This window comes from Actinia tenebrosa, unplaced genomic scaffold, assembly GCF_029948245.1.
Source record: "Actinia tenebrosa isolate PJP-AT-01 unplaced genomic scaffold, QUT_ActTen_1.0 PGA_scaffold8__29_contigs__length_14323225, whole genome shotgun sequence".
NCBI classification, from domain to species: Eukaryota; Metazoa; Cnidaria; class Anthozoa; order Actiniaria; family Actiniidae; genus Actinia; species Actinia tenebrosa.
In genome coordinates, this window is record NW_028292585.1 from 12,195,343 (window position 1) to 12,216,731 (window position 21,389).

Here is a 21,389-nt window from a genome sequence, read left to right on the forward strand (position 1 = left end):
AACCCCAGGGGGGGGTGGGTTTTTTCGACTTGTGATTTTTGGCATTGTCGGCGCTTCGCGAGTCCACCTAACTGCTGCTTGGGTAGTTTTGGTCTGGCACACCTAGCCGCATTGAAACGGCTACAACTTCGTCTTCAATAGCTCGATCTGCAAGCGCTTTTCACACATTGTCAGGAAAGGATTAAAGGTTTCAAAAATGATAAATTAGTTTAATGGTGACACCATAGAAATCGTTTACCGTATATTTTCTCGAAAACTAGACCTAAACTTTCAATGCGACTTGCATCAGTCGATAGTATTCATCAAGGCACCCAACATATTGCAATATGAAAAAAATGTATGAGAGCGTTTTCCAAATATTATGGATTTTTACTATTATTTCCAACGTGTCAACTTTATACCCTCAAAATCGGGACTTTCATTTAGTGGATTCAATATTTTTAGTAGCTAGAATATAGGTACGGATATAGACCCTGTTCTTATTGAGTATGAATCAAATTGTGACTTTCTTTCTTACGTTATGGATTTTTTTATATGAAGCTAAATGACCCCATTCGCTGTCAAAAGCGATGGAAAATATCGATGAAAGCGGCATTCAAAAAATCGTCGAAAGATTTTTTTCTAAATGAAGTCACTAAAAGATGTATCTTTTACGAATATTCTTCTTTAATTTCATATGCATTGATGGGTCTTAAGGCAGTAAAATAGAAATAAGTATGCTCACGACTATTTTCGCTCACGGCTGCTTGTTGATTATTCACGCTTGATTTCCGTGTTATTCCTTGTTGCGCACTGTTACGGCTGGCCGCACCGCTTACACTTTGCTGAGCTCTGTACAAAGTCTTTGCCGAGCTCTGTACAAAGTCTTGTAACGCCAGCAAAGCGTAAGCGTGGCTAAGTGTGCCAGACCAAAACTACCCACAGCCTCCTTAATAAGTTTTTTAAAAGCACACAGAAACATTGGAAGGGGTTCATCTTTATTTTTTTAAATTATGAATAATACGTGTGCAACAAATTAGTTTTAATTCTTGGTAGCACATCGTCCGTGTGCTAAGATCTTGCCATAAATGTACCATTGAAAGCTCCCTGCCTGGCGTCCTACGGTTAAAGGGCGCCGAATGTCTATTGGGCGCGGCTTTTAAATCGAACTAACTCTCTACTCGATCACAAAATCCTATATTTACTCTCCCTGGACGCCCCATAATGTATTGCGATTCAAAATTTAAAGTTGGCCGTCGTATCGTCGAAGTAGACATTATTACCACCCAATAATACTCGCTGATAAATAGTTCATGTTTGGATATCCTTTGAATTTCAGCTGTGAACGACACTTGAAAAAACAATGGCAAGAATGCTACCTCGTTCCAAGAAAACGATATTCATTTTCTTACTTATTGGCAGTAGTAGTTTTTATGTGTATCAGCAATTTGGAGGACAGAACAGCACTAAAAAAGAGCGAAGCCCTGGTATTCAACAGGACACATCAGGCCAAGAAGAATCGTTAGGAATGTCTTCTGTGAAAAATGGCCGGGGATATGTTGGTGATAAACATGGGATGAAGTGGGGTCCAGTATTAAGGAAAGGTGCTCATTTTGAAATGGATAGAAGTAATCTTGATGGGCGAAATAAGGCGGTTCCAGTTAAATTGGACTCTATAAATAACCAGGCAAAGAAACTGAAAGCAAAATATACTGGAGGAAAGAATGTAGCTGAAAAACGAACCCATCGAAACAGAAATGATGAATTCCGAAAAACCAAGCCTAACAGAGTTAATAGAGGGAGAAAACAATTTAATAGATATAGTAACGAGAAGAAACGTTCCCCACGTAGAGGAAGGGAGGGGCGAAAATACCAGAAAAATCAACCTAACGGGGGAACTGACGGTAAGAATCTCCCGGGTAGGGAGAGAGGTGATGTAACGAATTATAGCGGGGAAACCCATGACAAAAGCCGGATACATATACAATACGGAGAAGTAAATACGAGGAAAGTTAAACCAGTAAAACCTATCAATGATTTACAACAGGACTCTAAAATAGAAAACAAACAACAGAATAAAAAATTGTGCAACATTACATTCGAGTACGGCCAAATGTGTCCGACTCTGTACACGGATCTCGGCGGATACTGCAAGATAGACAAGAAAGTACCGGGAGGATTTGACTGCCCTGATATTCGTAGAAAAGGATATAATGAACTACGAAGCACTCAGCTCGTCCTCACGAGACTTCTAAAGATATTTGACCTGGTTGCTAGGAAACATGGCATCAAATATTGGATTACATCCGGGACTTTGTTAGGTGCTGCAAGACATCGAGGCTTTATACCATGGGACGAAGATGCTGACATTGAGATGACACTGGATGAGTACATCAAACTCTTCAAATGTTGCAAAAATGAATTCCCAGAAGGAATATTTTTTCAGAGCTCGGAGACAGATCCTTATTTAAAATCACAGAATGAGACGGAAAATCGCCTTTTGAGACACCCAGTGGTTGGGCTTTATCGACGACTATGGAACCCAAGGCTAAGAGACACGAAGAGTTGTACAAAGTTTTGTCTGGCATATGGTTGTGGATGGGCCGACGGTCTAATGATTGACATATTCATCGCAGAAGACACCATGCATCCATATCACTTGAGAAGAGTTTTCCCACTGAAAGAAATGTTGTTTGAAGGATTTCGTTTCCCCGTGCCGGGTAACTGGAGAAAAATACTGCAATACAAGTACGGGGATTACGACAAGGAGTTGGGAGAATATGATGAGAGGATACCTGAGGATAATTCTGATCCTTTATACAGTTGTGAGGAATTGAAGCAAGCGAACAACGACTAAGCATTCGTGAAAATACTTAATGATAGTCAATTAATGGTTTTCACAGCCGCCATTTTGGATGAATTTAACAAGATTCGACGCTAGTCTCTTTTGTTGTAGCATCCAACTTTACCACCGTGTCTTTTGTTATTTTGAGCCCCTGGGAATGCCTTGAAAACCAGCAATTGCAAAGTCATTGTTGGGTTCAAAAACTGTAGAAAATAGAAGCCGAGACCAAAAGATATGCTGGGAAATGACATCATTCACCATTTTCCATACATTGGTTCAACGGTCAAACACAAAGCGCTCAAGCGAGGCGCCAAGGTACTTTCAAAGGATTATTCAAATCTGAACCTTGCAACCTCGACTGAATGCTTTGTGTTTGACCAGTGAACCGATGTATGGAAAATGGTGACTTTTCCTCTGATGTATTCATTTGAGATACGCAGTCGATATAAAACATGTTTTAAAAGCCTCCATACCTTCTGTCAGTGTAACAATTTATGAACATTCTACGAGTTGTATCACTAGATACTTCTAATTAACATACTTCCCATGGACCATTTCAGTCTCAGCTTGTATGTTTTATATGATTTTGAACCCGACAATGATTTTTCAGTTGAGAGTATAACATAGAGTTAGCCTCCTTTGAAGACATTAGGGACCGACACAAGGAACGTCTGTAAAGGAGCCTAACATATGATAGGATCTTCCTAAGACAGACTAATTATTTATAGTTGCCTCAGGGGCAGATGCAGGATCTTGAGTGGATCTTTTCAAAATGTTGAACATTGAGAAACATTTTAGTCAAATTGGGCATTATTAATAGGCAAGAATTCTTTCGAGGGGAGGGGGGGTGGGGTTCGTTCACGAGAACCCTGTGACCACCACCTGGATCCGCCAACGTCCTTATCGTTTATACAACGTATAAAGAATAAAAGGAATCAAATTTGGGCTTTAATTGACCTTTATTCGTGGTGTGACAATGCTTTCCCAATTCAGCGTGACGCACCTCCAGGGGATTCATTTTCATTTGTTTTTACTCTTCGAAAAATTCATGAGTATCCCAAAGGATACGAAAGGAATAACGATGATATCCCGACGAGTTTCAAAACAATAGCTCTTCATTCCCCTAGAGGTTTGTCACGCTGAATTGGGACGGTCTATTGAGGTTTTGATAATCAGACTAGGAAAGAGTACACATTTTACCATATCTTTTACATCTGCATTCGTGCATCTATTGTTGGGCTGCAAGCATTTTCAAAAGAATCAAAAGACAAAAAATGGCGGTCATCTTGGTGCTTGTTGGTATCCACCAACATAACCGCAATGACGCAACGTGCAATCGAAAAATACTGTGTCTATATTGTTCAAAGTTCTATTTTATTTGATACAATAATATATTACATACTATATGTCTGTATGCTGTTACCAAACATGTTCAGTGTAGTGCTAGCTGTCTATGTTGGAATCCAGCTCGTCCAGGAACAAACGACATTTTTCCTTTAAACATTTGATGGCTTCGCACATCAGAATATCGGGGCGCAATGCTCCTGTCGACTCTATTGAAACTGCAAAATGAGAATAATAATGGTTAGTAAAACTAATGATACATATTCTTCCAACCCACAGAGACTTCCTTCGACTCCTGACCCTCCGCTCCCATCACGGAATGGATAGAGATGACTGTGAAAAAGGCAGTGCCGTTTGCGCGATTTTTCTAGGATTTTAATTGGGGAATAGTTATCTCGCGCAATGTGATTGGTCTGGCAGTGCCGTGACCTTGGCGTGACCGTGTTCGCGCCGTGTTCCGGGTTTTTGATTGGATGGGGAGTGAATTCTTGTGCTATGTGATTGCGCTGGCGTATGCTTTGCCGTGTCACGACCGTGTTCATGCCGTGAGCTTTTTACAGTCATACAAAAACTGCTCTAGCGTGCATCTCCTAGTGAGTTAGACAGTGCCAACTGGTTCGTCTGACGATCCCCCTCCCCTCATATCATGGGCCTTAAACACGCAGCAGCCAAGTGTATTCTCATGACAATAAAAACCTTTGTTTCACCCGCATAAATGTATTCTCAAGCGCTTGAATGCAAGGCTATACGCGTGGGAAAATCTGCTGTTCTACTGAGCTACCGCCTGAGCAAAGTATATAGACCTCTTCGGCTTGGGGTAATGTTTTCCCATTTCAGACCACGTGTCATTCCCTTGAGAATAAGATTCTTTGTTTGAGCTGTATATACATATTCATGTGTCCAGGCATCCCAGCCACTTTTTAGACAAATTTGATAGGAAATATAGGCTGTGCAAGTTCTAAATATAGGAAGTGAAAATATAGGAGTTTTTCCCAAAAATATACGCACTTTATAGGAGCTAAAATAGCTTTTCGGTGGCGTAACCAGGGATCTTGCAGGGAGGGTGCACAGGCAATGATTTATTTGCAGAACCAAATAAGCCATAAAAAAGACAGAACCAAACAAACGAAAAAAAACGCCCAATATGCTAAACAGTGTAAAATGTAAATGTATCACTCAGCAGTTGTCCTATTTATAGGAAATATAGGAGGTTTTCTGTAAATATAGGCTCTTTATAGGATCCTATACAAATTATAGGAAATATAGGATATATAGGAGGTCTGGGATGCCTGTGTGTCTTCTCATGTGCAACCGAGCGCAAACCTTAAACAAAGAAATGATACTCTAGGGAATGACGTGGTCTGAAATGGGAAAACATTACGTCAGAGCCGAAGAGGATTATTTGAGGGAAAACGAATGGCAAGCAACGGTTTATTCGTAGGGAATTTTGAGCCAGCAACATTAAATTACAGTGCCCGAAAACCTGCTGTTTTAGAAGAAGCCTTTTGCAGTTGCTTTTTTCCCTGTTACACTTGTTTTAGCCTTTGTATCAATTCGGATTTATTTTGGTTTTCGGTCTGTTTTTCAAAAACGTTTGCTAGGCTTTCCACTAGAACCGCCCACTTGATCATCACCCGTTTTACTCGCTACCAATTTTCTGAGAAACCAAGGAATGGATAAATTCTACCATCGTGACTTTATACTTACAAATAAAGTGATCCCGAATACGGGACAGTCGTACACGGTCTTTGAGATCGTCATGTCTCAGTACTTCTCTACTACATGTATCCCGTCTGGCATCAGCAACGTACGCACTTTTTACTCCTGTAAGACAGCAGTAGATAGTCGTTACCATTAGAGTGAAGGCATTTAACCCGTGAAATAAAAGATAGTAGTCAACGTGTAATAGTCAAATAGACACAAAAGAAAACAATGGAATTAGGGTCTACTAAAGTGTATTAGTCTAATATCTACTTCACGGGTTTAGTGAATTCACTCTATCAGTGTTGGTGCTGAGGTAACCACTTAAAATTCAAGGACTATTCAAGGAGTATACAAGGACCCAAAAATGAATTTTCAAGGAGTATGTTCAGCTAACTATGCCAAGGTTTTACACGGTGGTTGCACATGACCGACTTTCAGAATTTCCAATCTTTCTGACTAGATCTATTACAGAACCATGCAAGTAATGATCAAAGCAAAAATTCAAGGAGTTTTCAAGGAGTTTCGCTAAAATAATAAAATTCAAGAGCTTTCCAAGTGCCCTTGAAAACGTGAATTAAATTCAAGGAGTTTTCAAGGAGTTTAAGGAGTAGCACCAACCCTGATTAATTATTTGACAAGACTTCATTTAAAGAATTATTTTTCTTCCAGGTATATTTACAAATGTTATTAGCCAAGTATTCGCACGCAACTAGTGCATAATCAGGGCAACGGCTAGTGAGACAGTTTCATACGTTAACTAGAAACTACTCACATGCACGAGCAATCAGCCAACAAACGAATAACAACGACAGCAAACTACGTAATGTGTGCGTGGGGGGATTTTAAAATTCTTAAGCTTGGAGGATCTTCAAGGTTGTATGTTATCTTCATTCGTGATAGTATTTTCATAAGTTTTGACAACAGTCGCTAGTTGCATAATAGCGACTTTAAGATTTGCAAAATCTTCGACGGCGACGTCAACCGGAAGTGTAAATAATATCTCTTTAGGGTTCTGCTCATTGGAGATTTCATTCAAAATATTGTCAGTAAAGTCAACTCATCCACAGGGAAGATAGACTTTGAAGGCGCGAAACCTAAAAGTGAAATTATTTACACTTCCGATAGACGTTGCCGTTGCATAGTAACACTTTTTTACCATTCTCAATTGCTATCTTGATAACGCCTTCCGAGAAGCAAGAAGCGAGTTTGTCTGCGAGCTCATCTTCACAAGGTTTTGTGATCACTATTTCTGGAAGAAGTCTGTACGACGCTGTAGCTGTGAAAACAAGACGAAGGATCAGTACCAGGTATCACAAGCAAGAAGGGAGTGGGGCAAAAGAAGAGGAAACTGGAAGAGGGGGTTAGGTTGCAATAGTCCGCTTCACAGCTCCTTGCGCCATCTTGAAAGGTAGCCGTGGCTTTGCATCGAAGCGAGACAAACGGTGAGCTTGCAATAATAATAATAAATAATCTTTATTGAGGTTATCGCTGTCACCATAAGGTGATTTACAAGAGAGACCTCTAAAATAAATATATAACAAAAAAGAAAAATGAAGACTAAAATATAAATATATAAAAAATAACAAAAATGTAAATTTACAAATAATGACAATGTTAGAATGCAGACACTAAATGTGTGCAACACAGAAGCTAGGCATATTACCACTGAACTTTACAGTGCTCAGTAGCAATAGAGCAGAGTGTTGCACACATTCAGTGTCCGCATATCAAATAGTCAAATATTAAAAATAGATATTATATATGAGATATGAATAGGATTAATTAAAAATTATTAGTGTCGATATTAAAAACTATTTAAATTTCTTAAAGCTCTTTTAAAACTAGCTAATGATGGGCTTTGTCTAATTGATAAGTCTAATTCATTCCAGTCGTTTGAGGCAAAATTTGTCGATGTCCAGTGACCCCAGTTTCTAGTAGAAGCACTCTTACGGATATTGTTCTTAGATCTAGTGTTATAATTGTGTATGTCTTTATTAAATACTAAGTTAAAACGATGTGAAAATAAATCATTTAAACATTTATAAAGAAAAGTTGCCCTATGCTCGGCCCTACGTCTTGCAAGAGTTTTCCATTTCAGTTTATTCAGGGCCTCATTAGAAGATGATCTCATAGGTAAGTCTAGAATTATTTTTGCAGCTTTGTTGTGTAAAGTTTGAAGCTGCAACATTAGAGTGGAATTGCCCCTATCACCCCATACAATGTCTGCGTAATCAAATAATGGTAATACATAGCTGTTAAAATACAGCAATCTAGCATCTAAAGGTAGACAATAACGAATACGTTTAAGTAGACCTAGCTTCTTATTTATCTTGGAGAACATTTGATCAACATGATAGAGACATGTGAATAATTGTCAATGTGTTTAAAAAGGTCTCTATCATTGCAAGCTCACCGTTCGTCTCGCTTCGATGCAAAGGCACGGCTACCTTTCAAAATGGCACAGGGAACCGTGAAGGGGACTATTGGTTGTGACTCAACTCAACTTAACTGACTTGACTGAACCGACCGTAGTGTAAGGCGAGTTTGTTTGATGTGTTGTTCTCCCTCGTCACAAAGATTTTTCTTCGGATTCTCATTCTCTAGTATTCCTCCCACCGTAAAAAATTAACATGTATTAACTGAGTTGAGTGTTGTATGTGTAGTGGTAGTGAGTGTTGAGCGAAACTCATTGAAGAGAAGATTCTCTTCGGGGAGTCGGTTGTAAATTCTGTTTTTTACTTAAGGAGGCTGGAAAGTGTTTTGTGCCTTCACATTATGAACTAAAAAAATTATTATGGCTATAATATGAGAGCAAGTAAACCCGGAAAGCCAAAGACCATAAACTAAACATCACAATGAACATGAAAAATGACGCGAGACGTTGCTATGACAACATCAGAACCCTTGGTGTGCCATCAAAAATGTTTATTTAAAAAATCACAACTCAGGAATGGTGAATTTTTTAAAAACGGGAATACTTCAACTTTGTATCGTAATCTTCTTTTTGACAAAAAAAGAAAAAATTCTGTAATAGGGAACTATTCCAAACAAATTTTATTGATTTTTACGAATTCCCTCTTAGCCTCCTTAAATTATAAGACGAGATAAGTTCACTAAGGGAAAAGGGTGGAGCACAGGGGGTAGGTTGTGGATGAGGAACACTCACCGACAGGAGAGAACTTGGCATGATCTCTACCAATCCCCTTCACGGCATGCATCCTGATATCAAGTTCCTATAAAACGAACATTTGTTTTAAGGCTGGTTTAGACGGTACGACTTTCGCCTACAACTATCGTATACAACACGCTCGCGCCATCCTGCAACTCGAGTCGTAGCGTGTAAATCAAGCCTACAACTCGCCTACGACAGACGCGAGCGTGTTGTATACAATAGTTGTAGGCGAAAATCGTACCGTCTAAACCGGCCTTTAGATAGGATAAAGGTGATAGCTGGTGATACTGGAAAGCTCAGATTTATAAATTTAAAAGAAATAAGAACGTTTATTTTACTGCTGCACAAAATCAATCCCTTTATGAAAAGTCTTTTTTGAGATGATTGGATCTTTTTTGTCTAAAACCACAGGATACCGACAGCAGGTGTTAAGTTACATTGACTAGTAATAATGAAATGTCCCTCACCTGTCCGGGGCGCAGTTTTGCAATTAGAATATCATTATGTACTGGTCTGATATCTTGTGGTCCATACTGAAACATTAGTGAGACAAGTCTATCAAAATCCTGCAGCTGAATGCTGGCGACTCCCAACCTGACAACCTTTCTCGTGTTTGGCTTGTTAGTGAATTTTTAATGTAGGAAGTGATAATTAAAAAAAAAAGAAAGAAAAAGAAAAAAAAAAAAAGAAAGAAAAAAAAAAAAGAAAAAGAAATAGAAATAGAAAGATATTAAAAAAAAAAAGAGAAAAGATTATATTTGGCCCTGCGTCTTTGAGTGTTTTAGATATTTCATATTTGGTTATCAAACGAGGTATTTTCAACATTTTCTCATCAGCCTTAAGCAGAATAAGTGCAGTTTTTTCTCTGGTTACGCAAAGTATTATGTATGGGGACAGTTGAGAATTTCAAACATTTTGAAACATGACTTGACTTTGTTAGAATAATACTCAGATAAATGAAGTTCTGAGATGGAAAACCGATCATAGCAAATGCAATCCGCGTGGGTTATATAATTGTATCGTTGTTAAATATTTCATAACGCTGCGACTAATGACAATTTTCCTAATTTAATTTACGCTCGTGGCTCCAAATAAGAGAAATTAAGTGATATGCAGTTATTTTTGAATATTCCGGCTGACTTAGTTCACAGGGAGCCCAAGACAGTAATTGTATATGGTTAACGATAAACCACATTCTTCGAGGACTTTTTCGTATTTATTAATTCAAGAGGACAAAACAAATAACATCACTAGCGTGAAGAAGGTTTGCAAATGTGATCTTAATTAGCATTACAAAATGTGGGCAACTCATGCTTTGAATTTATACAAGAATCATTAATAGTTTGAAAATAATAATAGTAATAACAATAATAATAAAAATAATAATCATTATAATGATAATAATGATAATGATAATATTAATAATATTAATAATAATAATAACAATAATATAATAAAAAGAGGGTTTCATCCTCTATCCAAACACCTCGAAGTTCATTTTCGTACCCAAAGCTTTCTTAGCTTTCTATTCTAACGAAAAATCGATTTTTTTGGTGAGAAGTGTATGGGTACGAGAATGCTCGAAGACTCGAAGTTAGTTAAAAAACCTCGGCTCCGCACCGCACCTTCCAACTCACTTTTCGGTGTTTGAAAAATCGGATGAAACACTATTTTCATTCTTCCTAGCCACCCGCTTGCCTTAACGCCCGCTTCATGACAATAAAGATAAACATCGATATAGGTAGGGTTGCATTGTATGATGTACACGCCTCGTTCTTTACTCACTTCTCGGTGCTTGGAAATTGGATGAAACACTCGTTTCCACGCTTGATATATTTACTAGACGTAGTTCACTCTTCCTCTAAGGGGTTTCCTCGGTGAATTTCTACCTTTCAGTAGCAGCTCTGAAGCTGTTCAACACACTATTCAATTCTGCATAATCAGTTTCTATAGTTTTAAACCTCTGCTCATTTATCTAAACAACTTAAGATTTCTAGGTTTATGTCACGTAGAGAAAGTTGGGAAGTGATACTTTCCCAATCGCAAGTCGGTCTGTCTTCTGTTAAGGTTTTATTCGACTTTCTTGTACAATGCTTGTTTAGGCTTACTGGGACTGTAACTGTAGAACTGGGGCTAATTCTATATTTTACTTCTGCTTCTGTTTTTTCTTCTGCTCTTTCTGCTTCTAACTCAACTCTAAACTGAACTCTGAGTGAGCCCGTATTTAATGACTGAATTAAAATAATACGTCACATAACTAGTTTGTACTAGGTCAAACTAGATTGAACCAGTTAGCCACGCATGACGTAAGAGTTTGAAACAGGTGTTGACTTAAGGAAAAAGTACGAGCTACTCAGTTCTAGGAGCTGACCCTGAAAATCGGTCAATGGTGCTCGCTAGCCTAACTAATTGAGAACCGATTGTACTAGGAAATATTTTGAAGTTACAATTGGGGTAATTCTGAACAAGAGAACAGAAAAAGGCTTAGAAAGTAAAACATCCCTGCTCTTTTCTAGTGCGCATGTGCAAAGTTGTACATGACCAAAACCTGTTTTTACTGGAAAAGTACAGTAGATTTGCAGCTGGTGTTTACTGCAAAAAGTACTTCCCAATTAGAAGTGAAAGGCTATGTCAATAAACGAACATCCTTGACCTTCAGGTTCATTATGAATGACTCGCCATTGGTCAATGACAGGTTGTCTATCGACAAGTCATTAAAATAAAAGGTTTCACTTACTAACAATTATTGTTATTTGAAGAAGGTTTAGCAAATAAGTTTCTATTTTGAGATTTCGATTTCTGTTTTTCCCTAATATTTTCTGTTAGTAATATTTTTCCCTTCTACATTTAATGATTTATTTAAAGCTTAATATTTTAAACTTATCAAGGCGACCGAAATTTGGTTTTAAGAATGTCGTCGTGGTTCTCATAGTCAAAATCAGACTTTTGAAATGAAACGTGGGAGGTGTTGATTGGCGTTTTGGAAAACCACAGACCTCACCTTTCAGTCCTAGAGCGTGACTGAATATTAGAGCGTTTTCGTATGACTGTTAAAGGCTCAGCGATACCGTATTCGTGACTTGCCAGCGATAGTGATATTTTCGAGAATTGTGATTGGCTGATTTCTCTCTAACGCAATGTGTTGGTCCGGCCGATGCCATGACTAGTGTTTATGCCGTGTTTCGGGTGGGTGTCTGATTGAAGAGAGAGTAAACTCTTGCTTAACGGTGATTGGTTCGGCATTGCTGCAGCCTTGGCGTGGCCCTGTTGTGTTCGTGCCGTGTTTCGGGTAGTATCCCTCGCATCCGTTTTTAGTGTCGGTCGTCACGCAACGCTCCAAAGCGTTGCGCGACGACCGACACTAAAAACGGATGCGAGGGAGACTATGTTTCGGGTATGTGATTGGATAAAGAGCAAATTCAAGGACTAAATTACGGCTCAGTCCCGTATAAACGGAAGCCCTTAACAAACAACATTTTGATCGGTTAAAAAATTGGTCCGGTACTATGTAAACCACTCCTCTATTGATAGACTGTCACACATAATTAAGAATAATCGTTTGGGCCCAGAAACGTGTCAAATAAGACTTATATATTAGTCATAACATGAGGCTTCTGCCACATGATTTTAAATGAATTTAATCCAACCTTTCGTATCTACTATATCGGCGTTCCATCAGTATATGAACAGACGAGCACGCGCTATCCAAGCGCGCGCCATTAAATCACAATTCAAATCAGCCTATAATCAGCTGTAAAAATTGCTGTACAAATAAGCTTTAATTGGCTAACAGAGCTTCAGGTAGCAAATGAACGAAGAGCTTCTTCCCGCTTCTTCCCTGACACGATGTTATGACCAAAAAACGTTTTTATTTAGAAGCCTAGAAACCTCGGTAACCTCGGGGTTCTGTCCCTCCTTTTAACTAGTTGTCCAGTACAGAACACAGATGGAGTTGCTTAATATTAAAAAAAAAATTGAATTGGCCAAGTAAGCTTGACGTAGCCAATGAGCGAACGGCTTCTTCCTGTCCTCGTTAATGATTTACCCGCAACCGGAAGTTGAATTCGATTCCGCTCACATAATCATTCCGAACTGTATATTAGCTCGCATGGGATTTGAAAGGCAAAAATGAGGCTAAGAGTATCAATTCTGCTTAGCTTTTGTCTGGTTTTTGTTGTCTTTTTTATCGTGTTTATGGCTTCAGAGAGTAAACTGAGTTTTAATGCGTACACTCCTGTATTTTCAACGAATAATCCACTTGTGGAGCGGCTTGATACGCCTCGTGATTATAAGAAACCAGTGATTCAGCCTAAATGAATCCCAACTGCCAATCAACGACACCAACTTCGCCTGCACAGGAGAATTACTATTTAAAGAGGACGTTCTGCTCCATGAAGTTTAAAAATGGCGAGATGTGTCCACCACTGTATACCGATCTCGGAGGACAGTGTAGCGGTAACAGCAGTGGCTTCTTCAACTGCGTTGATGTCAGGCGTTTGGGGTCACACAGTCTAAGGCAAGCACAACTTGCCATCACAAGAATGCTTGGATTATTCGATAATATCGCAAGAAAACATAGTATAAAATACTGGATTACTTCTGCCACTCTTCTTGGTGCTGCTAGACACAAGGGGTTCGTTCCGTGGGATTCTGATGCCGATATTGAAATTCCACTAGACGAATATGAGAAGTTCTTTAGAATTGGAAGCGTCGATTTGCCAACAGACGTTTTCTTTCAAAACACCGAATCGGATCATAACTTGAGACCAAATGCCCAAACATACAAGGCTCATAAATACAAGGATATAGGGATGTATAGTTAGGTACTTGGAATCCAAGACTTCGAGATACGAAAAGCTGTTATAAGTATTGTTTGGCTCATGGATGCAAATGGCACGACGGCCTAATGATAGACATGTATGTCGTTGAATCTGTTCCTACAGGCTCATACCCTTTGAAAGAACTGCTGTTTGAAGGGCTGTCTTTACCAGTCCAAAACAACTGGAAAGATGTTTTGAAGAGTAAATACGGCGATGATTATATGGTTGTACCAGAGGAAGGAAATAAGAACAGACACCAGTGGGATTGGCCGGACCCACATCATAGCTGTGAAGAAATTCAGAAGCAACGATAACAAAAGATTTATTAAGACATCGTAAAAAAACAGTACGATTTTGAATATTTAGCATTGTTCTCTTTTATATAGAAACCTTTTTATTAATCAAAGGTGATTGGCGATGAAACTGAAAATAAACTGCAAGGCAACATACCACGACGAGAGGCGACGATGAAGTCGAGTACGAATTTAGTCTTTAAATAAAATAATTCTGCATGGAGTCCTCGAGAGTGTCTTAGTTTTCTCTCAAAAGTTAGGATTTGTTTTTGATATCATGTCATGGCCTTACTTTTCGTCATTGTATCATACATATCAAGATTCAGCGCTCAGTTACAACAAGAGTGAAGCTTTTGTTTCAGCAAAAACGACGGAATATTAATCTCATATCTACGGATTCTTTATGTTTTTTTTTTTTGTTCGTTTGGATCATTTGCTGGTGAAAATAAATCAATAAACCAGCCATACGCTACAGAAAGAAAATTTTCAAAAATCATACCTTCGCGAGTTTTAAACTAAGTACCTTGAAACTTCACATTTTTCCTGATTTAGACATGGTTTTTCCGGCTAAGGTAATTATTTTTTAGTTCAAAAATCGCGATGAAGATATGAAAATAAAAATAAAATCGAAATTTTGTATGAAAACATTCGTTGGAGGCATCTCTTCAGAAAAGGCTTTAATTCCTACAAAATTCACAATTTTCAAAAATCATGCCTTCGCGAGTTTTAAACTAAGTACCTTGAAACTTCACAGTTTTCCTGATGTAGACATGGTTTTTCCGGCTAAGGTAATTATTTTTCTATTTTACCTGATAAAAGCTTATTTTCTTCTTACAAAACATTTTCATTTTCGACACGTTAAAAACAACAAAGCTGCATATACACACAAACCTATGATTAGTCAAAATTATATTGTATCGAAAAAAGGAAAAGACCACTATAAGACTACTAAGACTTTTTCGCAAAGGACAGTTAGTCGTATCATGGAAATAAGGATCACACTAAAAACTCTAGCATTCGAAATGAGATCCCGTAAAATACACGAGAATTCGAAGATCAATGATTTGGAAAAACGTATTCAGGTTACATAGAGGTGTGTAAATATTATCATAGCTAGTTTGTAAAATACCCAGCTGAATGAATTAAAGATACAATTTGCATAACAAAAAAATGAAATGATGGCACACTCGAGTGGTAGCACAGTCAAAATGGTTATGCTTAAAAAAACGTAATGAGAACAGATAAAATATGAATGAAAAACAAGTGGCAAAATGTGAAAAAAGTGCACGCATAAAAAAGTGTTTTTAAAAAAGAAGTTTGGTTCAATTTCATTTCTGATTCAAAGATGATTTATACATATATACTTTTTAACTTTAAACGATCACAGCGCAAAATATCTATAATAGGTTTATGTAAGCTGTCATATCCCCTTGTTATACAAATACTGCTGATAAAATCAGCTGATAAAATTCATAAGTACGGCACATTTTTTGTTACTGAATACTAGATTGAACAGTAATTAACAACATACCATTTTAGCTTGCTGTGGGCTGGGAATCCATTTCATGTGTTCTGTAGTAACTGCACAATAACCAATAAGAAAATTTTAGAATTTTTATATTACAGGTAGTGGGACTGTACTGTAAGGACTAATATTTATCAACATCATATAAAATCAATAGAGGACAAGGAACCAAGTTGTCAGTGTTTCCATTGCTATGTGTTGCGACAAGCAGGTTAATTAACAGTATACATAGTAGCATTGATCAAATAAATCATTAGAGTACAATTTCCTTTACATACTCTCATGGCTTCCTGGATTGAAGGTAGATTATCGCTGATCAACTTGGCATACATAACTTTTGTCTCAATCAGCATAGCAATGAAAATAGTGGTAAAACAGTTTTACAATAGAAAGCTAGAAAGCAAAGAAGCATAACATTAATCATGGGATGATCTAAGAATTGACTTAAACACTGCGTATAAAAAACAAATATTGCAGTTTTCCATATTCTGCGAACTTGGTAGTTGCGAGCTGAACACTAAAATTTGTTTTTTTTTTGCTGCCGTCAATCAAAAATAATCAGTCAGCGCCTTTTATGTTTTTGAGTTGCGGCAGTGATAAAGCAATATCACAACAAGCAGTTGAACAACAACAGAATATTGAAAACCATAGTAGCTGACCATTTGGAAGTTAGACTGACGAAGGATTAGATTCATCATTAGTTCTCTGAGCTCCATGAGTCACATAAAGCATTAACATTCTTTATCTATTCCAGTTTATCTTTCACTCACCATTTTTGAAAAAGTTTAGTTATATTACTCCACCCAGCTTTCTTCCTGTACGCTTTTACTGTTCTTCTCCACGTTGTTTTTGGTCTCCACACTGATCTTCACTACACTGGCTAAATGCCACTATACAATCACTTTTTTCTCCTTACAACACTTCACATCCAATACCATCTTCACCTTCTTATCTCGTCACTCATTCTATTCATGTCTGTTTAATTTATTCATTGCTCACTCTTGCTGGCCATCTTATTGTCCAGATCATTTTTGAGCATTTTTTAATTTAGAAATTAAAATATTTGTCAGTTTCTTTTCAACTTTTACATTTGTTTGGTCATCTTCCAAGTTTTACATTCATGAAAGGGTTAATTTGTAAAACATAACTAAATTAATTATGCACTACACAGCACAAGACAGAGCTATGTCTATTGTTTGTCTATTGTTTCATTAACGTTACTTAGTACAAATTAGTGCTAATTATATTGTACTGTTTCAGATATATAATGTTGCACTCTATAATGTCTATAATGCACAACAGTTAAGTATACTTTCATTATTACACAGTGTTCAAGCTACTAATATTATTCATACTACAGTCAAACCACCTCAAGTGTGAACACGTAGAGGTCATTAATGACTTTATCTTTGGATTCTTGATTTCATTATTCGATTTGAAGATTCATTAATTAAAACGAATCTTCAATATCCAAAAAATAATAATAATTTGAAAATTCGATTAACTTGGCTTGTAGGCTCTTGTTTATAGCGCAAACAGAAGGTAAGTCATTAATATTACATATTCCTTGCACAAAAAGTTGTTTTTGCATTTTAGTTGCATATATGCTTGGCTTTTGTATACGCCATGCTTTGAAGATTCGTCTTCAATAATGAATGTGTCGAATTGAATAATGAAATCAAGAATCCAAAAATAAAGTCATTAATGACCTCTATGTGTTCACGCTTGAGGTGGTTTGACTGTAAAAACTTGACAGGTTTCATTTTTGTTGTTTTTTTGTTTTCATACTGAAACAGTTTAACCTCTGCTCACACTGACCCACATGGTAAACAAGCCAGACAGTCAAGATCATCCTACCTTTTGAATTAATGTATAACTCATCAGGATCTGTTGCATCTTTTGGTGCATTTTTATTTTTGGTACATTTGACTTTTAATTCAAATATTAAAGTTGAATCATCCTTGGGGTTTTCGTCGTCTAAAACATTAAAAATAAAATAAATATCTTTGCACTATTGTTACATCACTCTTGATTTTCACATCCAATCAATCAATATCAAATTTGAACTTCATTTACCTTCTTTATGAAATGAGAATTCTCTTGCATCAGCAATGATGGGAATAAGCCCCAATCTATGAGCTAAGACCTGTTATCAACAAGGAAAAAAAATAAAAAAATGAAAAATCTGATGCTGAAGTTCTAGTAGTGTTTTTCTAGAAGATATACATTAGACCCCTACTAACTGGAAATTGGTTATTGGTTAAGGTAATACCCTTGAAAAATTTTTGCCAATAACTTTGTCCTAAAATTTTGCATGGACATTAATATTATTTTATGGATATTCATAAACTGCAATAAAAATATGGGGTCACTATTCTCGTTTTTTTGCTAGATGCTCTCCAAATATGTTAATTTATGGGTTTTATAATAAAATGTGGTAGCAACTGGAAGCTGTAATCAAGAACCTTTATTTATAGTTAAAAGCACTTTTATATAACAAAAACACTTATAACTCAAAGTTTATACTTATAACTCAAAGTTTACTAGATAATCTATGCTATTAAATCCATCAAAGTCATTGGATGACTATATAATAGTGATTCTTGAACTATTAGTGAAAAATGCAGGTATGTGTGTGTCTATGAAAAAAATTGCACGTCAACTATTCCCATCAAAATATTTTAAAATCTATCCAATAAACTTTCCTTCATATTTTCATATGATGATGAGCATAACAATAATTCTCAAAAATCTGAAATAAAAAATGGGGTTCACCATTCTCATTTTCGATTTATCTTGGAAAAAAATCTCAAAATATCCAAGTGGAGACTGGGGCGAGTCTGATAAAAGTCTCAATCTCTCTACTCAAAAAATAGAAAAAAGTGAAAATCGGTTTTGAACATGTTTCTTATTTAGTTTCCGAAAGAAAAATGCCTAAACTTTGTTAGTTCCATGCTTTTAGTTGCATGCAAAGAAAAATGCGCAGTGCAAAACAAGGGAATTACCTTAATTCAAGCTTCCTGCTAACTTGGACTATATCCAATTTTCCTTGGATTTCACCTATTTTTTTTACTCATTTACTATCAGCTAACTCAAACTCCTCTCACTTTCTCTTGGCACAATTTACCCAATAATGATTGAAATTCCATGTTAAAAAATTTGTATAGGAAATTGCATAATCTCGAGTACATTTAGGTGTGATTCCAAAGTTTTCAAAATTGGACGAGCCTGTTATTAGGTGAGTTCAATTTGAGAACTTTAAAAAAATCATGAATATCTATAAATTCCGAATTGTACGAGAATAGACCCCTTGACAGAGATGTAGGAGCATAATCTTTAGTTGGGGTGGGGTGGGTTGTGAGGCTAAAAAGAAACTGTGTGAAAATTCAAAATGAGGTCAAATCTGATCACAATAAATGACGGCTAGGACTGCTCTCAAGCTATTAAGAGTTAGGAATTGGTCTGATTGATACAAGCTAACGTTGCAAATACAATTATCATTTTTAGGCTTTTCTTTAGGGTTCTGTTCATTGGGCAGGAGATTTAATTCAAAACATTTTCCTTAAAGTGAACTCATGCACAGGGAAGACAGACTTTGAAGGAGTGCAATCCCGAAATGAAAATATTTACGCTTTTGGTTGATTTCGCTGTCATAGATTTTGCAAATCTTGAAGTTGCTAATGTAATATCAAAATTCCGGGAATTTTAGGATAAAAGAAGCAGTATGAATGAATGCTGATAAGGAATTACCTCATCTTGAATAATTGATGTATTATTAAAGATAAATACTTTTTCCACAGCCATTGTAGGAACCTAGAAAATAGTGAAAAATTATGTTATTTATCAGAGTTATTATTTATTGTTATTGCTTCATATTACTGTAGCTTTAAAGTGTGCAATTAATATGGATAAGTAGTAGTCTCACTCACTAGTCTCTCTTACTAACGTACATGTACAACAAGGACATGTCATACTGTCAACAGACAATGGCAGACAATTTACAGCATATTCCAATAACAGTCCATTGAATATCACAACTATTAGTACTACTATTTGCTTGCTGTGATTCTCATCATTGCTGTCCTGCAGCTTAAAATCCCTTATGAATCATAATGATATTGATTCATAAACCTTGCTTTTTGATTGGCACCTGACATCACACAGCAGGTGCATGTTTTTTATTTCTTCATCTGTTCTGAAAAGAACAGCTATGTATTTTGTAAAAGAAATAAAACAAAATGTACCCACTGTGCATTGTGCAATTGAAGCTAAAAGCACTTGATGACTGATATTCACTTGAGAAGTGTTGAGAAGCAATCATCCCTGTGTGCTTTATACCTACACAAAGCATTTGCATGCTTTTTTTCCCTACCAGTGGCTTGCAGCTTATTTAAGTGTGTTGCAGTTGTAAATTGATAGATTGAAGAATGCAAAATCAGGGACTGCTTAAAGAGGGTCATATCCACCCACCCCACTTTTTCCTAATTTGCAAGTATGTCAATGTCATATGTGTTTAGTACCCCTCCCCCTACCCCACCCAACACCCTCACACATGTACACACTTTTTGAAAAGCTCCACAATCCTTGAAACTAATAACTGATTCACACACTCAGGGAAGGACGTGTAAGGTACCTACTTCCGCTATCAGAATCCTTCTGAATGCATTAGCAATGGATGCATCAATGCCTATCATATCAAACTCCATGTCATTGGATGTCATGCGGATGATATCGACTTTAAACTTCTGAAATGGGAAAACCATAAAATTGTTTTCTTTAATCTCAGAATGATCTTAATATCTCTTACAAGTAGAGTCTTTGACTATTTATTTGAACTGAAATAAGATATATTTCTTGGATAATCAAGCATTTTGTATCAAACAAAGAGGGCAAATAGACGTGCAATACATACTTCTTCAAACTTTTCTTCAGTCCACGTGTCGTCGTATCCAGAGTAACTACCAGGGAAATCCGTGCTGTGCGTCTAAATATCACAACAAATATACCTAGTGTGAATATATGGCGCATAAAGAATGTATAAAAATGTGTAAATGATACTTATTAGGTTTACTTACATTAATAACACCATGTTCTCCAAGACGAACTCTCGTTCTAATATCTTCGATGGCCGCCATCTTGGATCTGTAGAGAAGGGCTGCAAGATTTTGACGCGAGGAGACTGGTGCGGTGTGTTGATATTTGTTGACTTCCGGTTTAACGCCAACAACGAAGTCGAAGAGAAATAAGGAAAAATGAAATTATAAAAGATTGAAAAAAAGAAAGACAAAATTATTCACCTCTTTCAAATCGACGTCTGTAACAGATACTGCTAGAGATAACCTGTAAGTGCGGTCTGGGGGCCGTCAAGTCTCTCCCCCATTGCCTTCAGCTGATACGTACGATCCATGATACATATATTAAAGTATAGGTTTTACGGGAAACAAGTATCCCACGTTTTTTTCTCCCTTCATAGGGAAGAGTATTGCATATTTTTGGCGTCTTGAAAAATTTCCCCTAGACGTGCATTCGATACTGGTAGAGAAAATCGTACACTTTGTCATTTTTCGTTTCTTTTAATCATTAAGTCCACAGTTACTTTCTTTCTGTTTGATAAACTATATCTTCTACTTTTTCTCGTATGATTACGACAAGGAACTTCTACCAGCTGCTGGCAACTATTTTTCTGCGTTCTTTCCATCGTTCTACG

General features: G+C 36.9%; 2 protein-coding genes and 1 pseudogene across 2 annotated transcripts; 2 read left to right on the forward strand and 1 right to left on the reverse strand.

Moving 5' to 3' along the window:
- Positions 1 to 1,507: 1,507 nt before the first annotated feature.
- LOC116308737 (uncharacterized) lies at positions 1,508 to 3,101 on the forward strand. Its single transcript, XM_031719217.2, has one exon. It carries the CDS (start codon positions 1,508 to 1,510, stop codon positions 2,834 to 2,836), a length of 1,329 nt encoding a protein of 442 aa, XP_031575077.2. The 3' UTR covers positions 2,837 to 3,101.
- A 663-nt stretch (positions 3,102 to 3,764) lies between these two features.
- On the reverse strand, positions 3,765 to 20,829 carry LOC116308735 (DNA-directed RNA polymerases I and III subunit RPAC1). The gene is made up of 12 exons (XM_089040792.1): positions 20,758 to 20,829; positions 20,595 to 20,666; positions 20,320 to 20,427; positions 19,433 to 19,495; positions 17,759 to 17,828; positions 17,540 to 17,659; positions 15,689 to 15,738; positions 9,512 to 9,577; positions 9,039 to 9,105; positions 7,029 to 7,148; positions 5,876 to 5,992; positions 3,765 to 4,386 (listed from the first exon to the last, which is right to left on the reverse strand). Exons 1-12 carry the CDS (start codon positions 20,815 to 20,817, stop codon positions 4,268 to 4,270), a joined length of 1,032 nt encoding a protein of 343 aa, XP_088896918.1. The 5' UTR covers positions 20,818 to 20,829; the 3' UTR covers positions 3,765 to 4,267.
- On the forward strand, positions 12,898 to 14,380 carry LOC116308734 (uncharacterized; annotated as a pseudogene).
- Positions 20,830 to 21,389: the final 560 nt, after the last annotated feature.